This window comes from Oncorhynchus gorbuscha, linkage group LG01 (assembly GCF_021184085.1).
Source record: "Oncorhynchus gorbuscha isolate QuinsamMale2020 ecotype Even-year linkage group LG01, OgorEven_v1.0, whole genome shotgun sequence".
In the NCBI taxonomy this organism is placed as follows: Eukaryota; Metazoa; Chordata; class Actinopteri; order Salmoniformes; family Salmonidae; genus Oncorhynchus; species Oncorhynchus gorbuscha.
In genome coordinates this window covers 33,481,538-33,494,037 of record NC_060173.1, presented here as the reverse complement: position 1 = coordinate 33,494,037, position 12,500 = coordinate 33,481,538, and the positions used below count along the sequence as shown (strand labels likewise).

Genomic DNA, 12,500 nt, shown 5'->3' with positions numbered 1-12,500 from the left:
ACACAGCAGTTACTGTTACACTGGAGACACTACAGCACTAGCAGCTGGGAAACACACACACATAGAGACACACAAGCAGCACACACCAACAATGGTGGTGGTAGAGATGCAAAGGCAGTAGGATGGTTTAAGAAACGCTTAACACACAAACTCTATACAGAACAACAGGAGAAAACAAAGTTGACTGGCAGGGTGAGGGAGGACAGGGAGAGAGGAGGACAGAGGGGGAAGAAGAAGATGAGGGGGCACAGCCCGGGAATCATAACAGCCTGGGAAAAGAATGGAGAGAGAGGGATAAGAGGAACAGAGGAGAGGAGGGGGATCTGATGGAGAAAAAAACAAATGTATAAACACAGCATTGGGACTAAGAGTGTGTGTGAGCGTGTGTGTGCGTATACGTGTGAGATAATCTGTGCAGTTATGCTCGGTGAACTGTACACTCAATGGAGTTGGAACACTTAATGGAGCATGGTGCTAAGAATAGGAGAGAGAGGGTGTACGTGTGTGATTACAGATAGGGAGAGTGTGTGCAACAGCTTTCCAGCAAGAGAGTGCTTGACACACACATGCTCCCTCGTAACTAGGTTGGAGGGTGGCCCCATCTTATGAACTCAACACTGGCAATACTGGCACTAGTGTCACATCAGACAACACTGGCACTAGTGTCACATCAGACAACACTGGCACTAGTGTCACATCAGACAACACTGGCACTAGTGTCACATCAGACAATACTGGCACTAGTGTCACATCAGACAACACTGGCACTAGTGTCACATCAGACAACACTGGCACTAGTGTCACATCAGACAATACTGGCACTAGTGTCACATCAGACAACACTGGCACTAGTGTCACATCAGACAACACTGGCACTAGTGTCACATCAGACAACACTGGCACTAGTGTCACATCAGACAACACTGGCACTAGTGTCACATCAGACAACACTGGCACTAGTGTCACATCAGACAACACTGGTACTAGTGACACATCAGACAACACTGGCACTAGTGTCACATCAGACAACACTGGCACTAGTGTCACATACATCCCATTAGCTGTTATGGTATTCAACTAGTGTGATCAGGTTTGTTAGTGCAGGGAATAGACTGAAGCCTACACACCCTGTGTGCTGCCACAACCAGCGCTTTAATCTCCCCTCATATCAGGCTTTAGTAATCAGTCAATGGACCATAGAACTGCAGACCACAGTCACACTTTCCAGGAAGGCTACTTCAACATGCACAGCACGTCACAATGAGGAATTAAACCAGTTTCAATGAGAAAGGAGTTATGGGTTGTTATTATGATAACTAACAAATGAAAGGAGTTATATAAGTGGTGTGTATATATTAACAGCTTTAGAGAAACTTTGAATAATCTGAACAACAATTTCAGATACAGACATGGTGACACTTTCCACACAGTACTGAGAATGGCAAAGGGCCTCCACTCTTAGGCCAGTGTGTGTGTGTGTGTGTGTGTGTGTGTGTGTGTGTGTGTGTGTGTGTGTGTGTGTGTGTGTGTGTGTGTGTGTGTGTGTGTGTGTGTGTGTGTGTGTGTGTGTGTGTGTGTGTGTGTGTGTGTGTGTGTGTGTGTGTGTGTGTGTGTGTGTGTGTGTGTGTGTGTGTGTGTGTGTGTGTGTGTGCGTGTGTGTGCGTGTGTGTATGTGTGTGTGTGTGTGTGCGTGTGTGTGTGTGTGTGTGTGTGTGTGTGTGTGTGTGTGTGCGCACGTGTGTGTGTGTGCGCACGTGTGTATGTGTGCACGTGTGTGTGCGTGTGTGCGCGTGTACAAAGAAAAGGTCAGAACTGAGAAAGCTTGAAGTCCCTAGGGGATACCCATGGGATTGTATGAAGAATAGAATGGTCATTAATGACTCAGTAATACTGGAGAGAAGCATTACATCCCCTTCCCTCTCCCTGATTCCCTTCCCTGTCCCCCTCCCTCAGAAAGGTGGAGGGCAGTTAGGGTGGGGGCTTTACATGTTTCCAGGTTGTTCTTTTGTCACTATGGAGACCTGCACATGGCTTCCTGTTGTTTTTCAGCACTGTTTCATACCTTCATATACTTCTCTGACCCGGTAACACACTAGCTAGCAGAGACATAGGCTTCATCTCTATCAAGAAAATCTAAATCAGCATCTGCCTCAGTCACTCACAAACCATAAAGTGTCTCACAACTCACTAACAAGGCATTTTTACTGGTTGTGGTTTAGCTGTAACTCTCTCTCTCTCTGTGAGTGTGTGTGTGTGTGTGTGTGTGTGTGTGTGTGTGTGTGTGTGTGTGTGTGTGTGTGTGTGTGTGTGTGTGTGTGTGTGTGTGCGTGCGTGCGTGCGTGCGTGCGTGCGTGCGTGCGTGCGTGCGTGCGTGCGTGCGTAAGGGGAAGTGGGGTTAGGGGTAAAGTATTTAAACTACCCCAAATAAACAGTCAGAAAGCCTTACAGTGGTGGTCTAGTCACGACAGGATGTACACTGGTAAAACTCTACTGATAAAAATGCAGCTGCCACACACACAGACAACATATTCCTAAGGTAAAACTCAAAACAAAAATAGTCTAAACTAAACATTGAAAACCTTGTTTGACATAATGATAGTATAACCTAATGCCCAAGCTTAATACACAGCTTTTGACTGGGACTCAAAATTCATTGAAACCAACACTGGAGTTATGAAAGACAGTTAGGGGGTCAAAGACAGTTATGAAAGACAGTTATTAAAGACGGTTATTAAAGACAGTTATTAAAGATGGTTATGAAAGACGGTTATTAAAGACGGTTATTAAAGACAGTTTTTAAAGACAGTTATGAACGACAGTTATTAAAGACCGTTATTAAAGACAGTTATGAAATACATTAATAGTCATCTTTAAAGTGCCCTCCTTCTCTCTGTGTTTTCAGGGTGCTGCATGTGTAGATAACATTAGTATGCTGATGAGAAGCCAGAACACGAAAACCTGAACCTCCCTTCATACCTCCTCCCCTCCAAACCCTTGGAACACATTCACTCTATTGTAGTACAGACCACTTTCAACCTGGCATGACCCACTGCCTTTCAGTGTGTGTGTGTGTGTGTGTGTGTGTGTGTGTGTGTGTGTGTGTGTGTGTGTGTGTGTGTGTGTGTGTGTGTGTGTGTGTGTGTGTGTGTGTGTGTGTGTGTGTGTGTGTGTGTGTGTTTAAGTCTACAAATGGGGAGATATGGGGAGAAAACATCCTTCCAATAATTAAGGATCCAAGAGAGCCATTGTTCCTAAAGAGCATCTTTCTACCTGATACTAACATTGGAAGCCATCTCAAACCACCACATTCTGTGACCTAGAATAGGAGACTAGGCCAGCATTCCCATTCTGTCCCTGTGGTAACCTAGGAAACCTCAGGCTCTGGGACTATTATGGGATAGAGCAGGAATGTGGGGAGAGTAGTGGGGAGACATTTAGACTGGAATGTGCAAACACACACACACACACACACACACACACACACACACACACACACACACACACACACACACACACACACACACACACACACACACACACACACACACACACACACACACACACACACACACACACACACACACACACACACACACACACTAGAACAGGACTGAGGGGTCAGAGTTCACATGTGGGAGTGTGTGAGTGTCGGTTCATCCAGCCAGGAGGAATGATACTAGTCTTTTCCAGGGTCAAAGGTGAAAGGCTTTAACAGACTACAGGGAAACTGATGGGAGGACAGTGTTACATCTTTCTAAAAGTCAGACATAATGGAGTGAGAGGGAGAGTCTTACCTTCCTGGGCTTGACCTTGTCCTGGTAGTCATACTGGAAGATTCCTTTATAACTCAGGCCCAGCCACCACGGGATGCCCTGTTTATCCTGCCACAGAGATAGGATACACACATCAGAGCGTGTGTGTGTGTGTGTGTGTATTTCATAGTCCCCCAAAGCCCCCCCCCAACCCCAAGACAGAGAGACTGTAAGTGATTTAGGTTGTACCTTAACAGTGTAGTAATGTACTCCATACGTAGGCAGAGACTCAACGATGCTCATATAACTGAGACAGACAGAGACATCAGTCAGAGAGTTCAGTGTTCAACTTCACATCAACACACACACTCACACACATACAGATACACACGCAGTAGACACCCAGCATGTGTGAGAGATGAACACACACAGCTCAAGAGGGAGAGAACATGAGAGACATAAGAAACACACACACCCTTCCCCTCTCCAGTCTTACTTGACTATGGCCTGCCCTCTGGACTGTCCGTTCAGCTTCTTGTAGTGTTCTATCACCCGGTCCTCACTGGAACAGAAAACATACACAACATCAATCACTCATATCAACCAGGCAGTCAGGTCGGGCAAACAGTCAGTAGTGTATGGTGGCCCTGGTCAACTGGGCTAATAAGACAGGCTGGGACTCACCAGTATGCCAGAGATGGGTGTTCCTTCAGGGCCTGAGTCGGCAGAGCTGGAAGCTTCTTCAGGTCTGACCTCGTCACGTCGTTACTGTGACACACACAGAAACACACACGTCATTACTGTGAACACACACTGATTTCAAACTGCCAAGAGGTGTTGGAGACAGATTGGCATCAGCGATATAAACTAATCCAAAGGTGTGTTGTTTATCTACTACAATGAGCTATTGACTTCCCAAAGAATAATCTATGGGTTGCGGGCCAGAGTTAGTAACTGACAGGGTGGGGGAAACTAATTCTGCCCTGCTGTATTTCAGGGGGACTGATGAGACAGTCCACAGCTGGGAACAGCTGCAGATAGAGAGAGAGAGTGTGTGAGAGGGAGTGTGTGTGAGAGAGAGAGAGAGAGAGAGAGAGAGAGAGAGAGAGAGAGAGAGAGAGAGAGAGAGAGAGAGAGAGAGAGAGAGAGAGAGAGAGAGAGAGAGAGAGAGAGAGAGAGAGAGAGAGAGAGAGAGAGAGAGAGAGATCGTTACAATACTGTATATAGACATAATATGACATTTGAATTGTCTTTATTCTTTTGGATCTTTTGCAAGTGTAATGTTCACTGATAATTTTTATTGTTTATTTCACTTTTGTTTATTATCTACTTCATTTGCTTTGGCAATGTTAACTCATGCCAATAAAGCCCTGAAATTGAAATTGAATTGAGAGAGAACGAGAGGTGGAGCAGAGAGAGAGAGGGGAAGAGATAGCGAGACCCCAGACTTCAGACTCTCAGTCTTAAACCCCTCTGTAATCCACTAAACCTCCCAGCCCTCTGAGACTGAGGGAAAGGCCTGGAAAAAGGAAAGCCAACACTGGAAATATAATAACCAAGACAATACCTGATCTCCCACATGAAAAACTACTACAGTTTACTATAGAATACTACAGTACTTACTATATCATTCTGTAGTAAACTATAGTATACTGTAGAATGCTATACAATACATGTGTAGTACTTACTATAGAATTTAGTAATATACTATTAGTACTATAGCACATACTACATTATACTAAAGTCCGCAAAAACACTACATTGAATACTATGGTATTTAACCATAATACTATAGTATTTTTTCATGTGGGCGAGAGCAATGGTCCTCAATCCCAACCTCTACCACCTGATCTGGATGCCACAGCCCCAGCAGCCTTCACCAGGAACGGACAGGCAACCAGTAACATAAAAGCTTACAATGTTAGTGTAATATATAGCGTAATATGTTACACATTCCAGAGCTGTGGGATGCCATGTTTATTTATGTTCCCTGTGAGGAGGAGGAAATGGGATCAAAGGTGAATGCTGTTTGACTCTCTTATTTACACTGGCTTAGCCACTGGCCTAGTGGTTAGAGCATTGGGCCAGTAACTGAAAGGTTGCTGGATCAAATCCCTGAGCTGACAAGGCAACAATCTGTAGTTTTGTCCCTGAGGCAAGGCAATTAACCCACTAAATGCGGAAGATGCGTTCAGTTGTACAACTGACTAGTTATCCCTCCACGCTCACACACTAACAAAGAATCCTTATCCTGTACTGCTCTAAGTTATACAACAATAGCTGTGTTCGAACACCCATACTAACATACTGTATTCTACATACTTAATGAGTATATACTATTAGTTCATTTTAGTATACTGTAAACTAACGGTATCCTTACATTTGAGCATGCTAACGCTTCACCTGTCTACCAGAAGTCGATGCTGCTAGCTACTTCCAGACACAAATGAGAGAACACCTCACTCTGACCATTTTACTCGCCCTTGCAAGAGCCGGTAAGGTTGTTTTCATGTTATCCACAGTGTTGGTGACTGTAACTGTGCTGCTGGCAACAATTGAATTATGCATTTTGCCAACGTTTACTGACACAGGCCATATTCAACTGGCGTTGAGCGTTCGTAACTCATCAGCTATTCTGCGCTCTGGCACACTCAGACGAGAGAGCTCTGGCACACTCGGACGAGAGAGCTCTGGCACACTCGGACGAGAGAGCTCTGGCACACTCAGACGAGAGAGCTCTGGCACACTCAGACGAGAGAGCTCTGGCACACTCAGACGAGAGAGCTCTGGCACACTCGGACGAGAGAGCTCTGGCACACTCGGACGAGAGAGCTCTGGCACACTCGGACGAGAGAGCTCTGGCACTCAGACTCTCTGGCACACTCAGAGAGAGCTCTGGCACACTCGGACGAGAGAGCTCTGGCACACTCAGATGACGAGAGCTCTGGCACACTCAGACGAGAGAGCTCTGGCACACTCGGAGAGAGCTCTGGCACACTCGAGAGCTCTGGCACACTCGGACGAGAGAGCTCTGGCACACTCAGACGAGAGAGCTCTGGCACACTCAGACAGAGCTCTGGCACACTCAGATGAGCTCTGGCACACTCTGGACGAGAGAGCTCTGGCACACTCAGACGAGAGAGCTCTGGCACACTCGGACGAGAGAGCTCTGGCACACTCAGATGAGAGAGCTCTGGCACACTCAGACGAGAGCTCTGGCACACTCAGACGAGAGAGCTCTGGCACACTCAGACGAGAGAGCTCTGGCACACTCAGATGAGAGAGCTCTGGCACACTCGGACGAGAGACACTCAGATGGCACACTCGGACGAGAGAGCTCTGGCACACTCAGATGAGAGAGCTCTCTGGCACACTCAGATGAGAGAGCTCTGGCACACTCGGACGAGAGAGCTCTGGCACACTCAGATGAGAGAGCTCTGGCACACTCGGACGAGAGAGCTCTGGCACACTCGGACGAGAGAGCTCTGGCACACTCGGACGAGAGAGCTCTGGCACACTCGGATGAGAGAGCTCTGGCACACTCGGACGAGAGAGCTCTGGCACACTCTCTGGCACACTCGGACGAGAGAGCTCTGGCACACTCAGACGAGAGAGCTCTGGCACACTCGGACGAGAGAGCTCTGGCACACTCGGCAGAGAGCTCTGGCACACTCAGATGAGAGAGCTCTGGACGGAGAGAGCTCTGGCACACTCAGACGAGAGAGCTCTGGCACACTCGGACGAGAGAGCTCTGGAGAGCTCTGGCACACTCGGACGAGAGAGCTCTGGCACACTCAGACTCTGAGAGAGCTCTGGCACACTCGGACGAGAGAGCTCTGGCACACTCGGACGAGAGAGCTCTGGCACACTCGGACGAGAGAGCTCTGGCACACTCGGACGAGAGAGCTCTGGCACACTCGGACGAGAGAGCTCTGGCACACTCGGACTCACACTCGGACGAGAGAGCTCTGGCACACTCGGACGAGAGAGCTCTGGCACACTCGGACGAGAGAGCTCTGGCACACTCGGACGAGAGAGCTCTGGCACACTCGGACTCTGAGAGAGCTCTGGCACACTCGGACGAGAGAGCTCTGGCACACTCGGACGAGAGAGCTCTGGCACACTCGGACTCTGGCACACTCGGACGAGAGCTCTGGCACACTCGGACGAGAGAGCTCTGGCACACTCGGACGAGAGAGCTCTGGCACACTCGGACGAGAGAGCTCTGGCACACTCGGACGAGAGAGCTCTGGCACACTCGGACGAGAGAGCTCTGGCACACTCGGACGAGAGAGCTCTGGCACACTCGGACGAGAGAGCTCTGGCACACTCAGATGAGAGAGCTCTGGAATCGGAGTAGATAGCCGGAGAGAATTAACAATGACCCTTAAGAATGCACAACGACTATACCACTTAGTGAAGTTAAGAATGACATATAGTTAATATACTGGCAAGTTCGATGTATTAGTAGCCAACTAACATTAGGTAGCTAGTTAAATTACCAGTACATACTGCTGTAATGATATGGTGTGGTTCGTAAAAATAGCGTAGCTAACAAATTGTCAGCCAACATAACATGAAGCATAAATTATTTGAAAAGTTATTACTTTATTACATTGCACAACGTTTTCTTAACATTTGTCATAATTAATTAAAGGAATTAAATTCTGCCATTTTCAAACAGAAAACGTTGTGAAGCCACACCCATTTTCTGAAGAATTGTATTATGGGCCCTAAAAGCACAGAAAAAGTGTCCACTGCTTGTATACTTTGTATTTTGGCGAATTTAGTACGACATTCAGGAACTTTTGGCTTAATAACTACATCCATACTATGACCAATAAGCATACAAACTACATCCATACTATGACCAATAAGCATACAGACTACATCCATACTATGACCAATAAGCATACAAACTACATCCATACTATGACCAATAAGCATACAAACTACATCCATACTATGACCAATAAGACCATACAAACTACATCCATACTATGACCAATAAGCATACAAACTACATCCATACTATGACCAATAAGCATACAAACTACATCCATACTATGACCAATAAGCATACAAACTACATCCATACTATGACCAATAAGCATACAAACTACATCCATACTATGACCAATAAGCATACAAACTACATCCATACTATGACCAATAAGCATACAAACTACATCCATACTATGACCAATAAGCATACAAACTACATCCATACTATGACCAATAAGCATACAAACTACATCCATACTCCATGACCAATAAGCATACAAACTCCATACATCCATACTATACTATGACCAATAAGCATACAAACTCCACATCCATACTATGACCAATAAGCATACAAACTACATCCATACTATGACCAATAAGCATACAAACTACATCCATACTATGACCAATAAGCATACAAACTACATCCATACTATGACCAATAAGCATACAAACTACATCCATACTATGACCAATAAGCAAACTACATCCATACTATGACCAATACATCCATCCATACTATGACCAATAAGCATACAAACTACATCCATACTATGACCAATAAGCATACAAACTACATCCATACTATGACCAATAAGCATACAAACTACATCCATACTATGACCAATAAGCATACAAACTACATCCATACTATGACCAATAAGCATACAAACTACATCCAAACTACTATGACCAATAAGCATACAAACTACATCCATACTATGACCAATAAGCATACAAACTACATCCATACTATGACCAATAAGCAACAAACTACATCCATACTATGACCAATAAGCATACTATGACCAATAAGCATACAAACTACATCCATACTATGACCAATAAGCATACAAACTACATCCATACTATGACCAATAAGCATACAAACTACATCCATACTATGACCAATAAGCATACAAACTACATGACCAATACAAACTACATCCATACTATGACCAATAAGCATACAAACTACATCCATACTATGACCAATAAGCATACAAACTCCATACATGACCAATAAGCATACAAACTACATCCATACTATGACCAATAAGCATACAAACTACATCCATACTATGACCAATAAGCATACAAACATCCATACTATGACCAATAAGCATACAAACTACATCCATACTATGACCAATAAGCATACAAACTACATGACCATACTATGACCAATAAGCAAAAACTACATCCATACTATGACCAATAAGCAAACTACATCCATACTATGACCAATAAGCATACAAACTCCATACATGACCAATAAGCATCAAACTACATCCATACTATGACCAATAAGCAAACTACATCCATACTATGACCAATAAGCATACAAACTACATCCATACTATGACCAATAAGCAAACTACATCCATACTATGACCAATAAGCATACAAACTACATCCATACTATGACCAATAAGCATACAAACTACATCCATACTAAGCAAACTCCATACTATGACCAATAAGCATACAAACTACATCCATACTATGACCAATAAGCATACAAACTACATCCATACTATGACCAATAAGCAAACTACATCCATACTATGACCAATAAGCATATGACCAATAAGCAAACTACATCCATACTATGACCAATAAGCATCCAAACCAATAAGCTACATCCATACTATGACCAATAAGCATACAAACTACATCCATACTATGACCAATAAGCAAACTACATCCATACTATGACCAATAAGCATACAAACTACATCCATACTATGACCAATAAGCATACAAACTACATCCATACTATGACCAATAAGCATACAAACTACATCCATACTATGACCAATAAGCATACAAACTACATCCATACTATGACCAATAAGCATACATCCATACTACATCCATACTATGACCAATAAGCATACAAACTACATCCATACTATGACCAATAAGCATACAAACTACATCCATACTATGACCAATAAGCATACAAACTACATCCATACTATGACCAATAAGCATACAAACTACATCCATACTATGACCAATAAGCATACAAACTACATCCATACTATGACCAATAAGCATACAAACTACATCCATACTATGACCAATAAGCATACAACTACATCCATACTATGACTACATCCATACTATGACCAATAAGCATACAAACTACATCCATACTATGACCAATAAGCATACAAACTACATCCATACTATGACCAATAAGCATACAAACTACATCCAATAAGCATACAAACTACATATACTATGACCAATAAGCATACTATGACCAATAAGCAAACTACATCCATACTATGACCAATAAGCATACAAACTACATGACCATACTATGACCAATAAGCATACAAACTACATCCATACTATGACCAATAAGCATACAAACTACATCCATACTATGACCAATAAGCATACAAACTACATCCATCCATACTATGACCAATAAGCAAACTACATCCATACTATGACCAATAAGCATACAAACTACATCCATACTATGACCAATAAGACCATCCATACTATGACCAATAAGCATACAAACTACATCCATACTATGACCAATAAGCAAACTACATCCATACTATGACCAATAAGCATACAAAGTACATCCATACTATGACCAATAAGCAAACTACATCCATACTATGACCAATAAGCATACAAACTACATCCATACTATGACCAATAAGCATACAGACTACATCCATACTATGACCAATAAGCATACAAACTACATCCATACTATGACCAATAACTATGACAATAAGCATACAAACTACATCCATACTATGACCAATAAGCATACAAACTACATCCATACTATGACCAATAAGCATACAAACTACATCCATACTATGACCAATAAGCATACTAAACTACATCCATACTATGACCAATAAGCAAAAACTACATCCATACTATGACCAATAAGCAAACTACATCCATACTATGACCAATAAGCATACAAAAGCATACAAACTACATCCATACTATGACCAATAAGCAAACTACATCCATACTATGACCAATAAGCATACAAACTACATCCATACTATGACCAATAAGCATACAAACTACATCCATACTATGACCAATAAGCATACAAACTACATTCATACTATGACCAATAAGCATACAAACTACATCCATACTATGACCAATAAGCATACAAACTACATCCATACTATGACCAATAAGCAAACTACATCCATACTATGACCAATAAGCAAACTACATCCATACTATGACCAATAAGCATACAAAGTACATCCATACTATGACCAATAAGCAAACTACATCCATACTATGACCAATAAGCATACAAACTACATCCATACTATGACCAATAAGCATACAGACTACATCCATACTATGACCAAAGACATAAGCAAACTACATCCATACTATGACCAATAAGCATACAAACTACATCCATACTATGACCAATACATCCATACTATGACCAATAAGCATACAGACTACATCCATACTATGACCAATAAGCATACAGACTACATCCATACTATGACCAATAAGCAAACTACATCCATACTATGACCAATAAGCATACAAACTACATCCATACTATGACCAATAAGCATACAAACTACATCCATACTATGACCAATAAGCATACAAACTACATCCATACTATGACCAATAAGCAAACTACATCCATACTATGACCAATAAGCATACAGACTACATCCATACTATGACCAATAAGCATACAAACTACAT

The 12,500-nt window shown here is 43.0% G+C and overlaps 1 protein-coding gene across 14 annotated transcripts in view; it reads right to left on the bottom strand.

Moving 5' to 3' along the window:
- The window catches only part of LOC124036285 (FERM domain-containing protein 4A-like), a 249,560-nt gene that overhangs the window by 30,498 nt on the left and 206,562 nt on the right, over positions 1-12,500 (bottom strand). For all 14 annotated transcript variants that reach the window (XM_046350727.1, XM_046350735.1, XM_046350708.1 and 11 more), the window contains exons 8-11: positions 4,437-4,520; positions 4,249-4,314; positions 4,002-4,059; positions 3,795-3,881 (exon numbers count right to left, since the gene is read on the bottom strand). In XM_046350727.1, the coding sequence (XP_046206683.1) occupies positions 3,795-3,881; positions 4,002-4,059; positions 4,249-4,314; positions 4,437-4,520 (295 nt within the window). The remainder of the gene's footprint in view (positions 1-3,794; positions 3,882-4,001; positions 4,060-4,248; positions 4,315-4,436; positions 4,521-12,500) is intronic.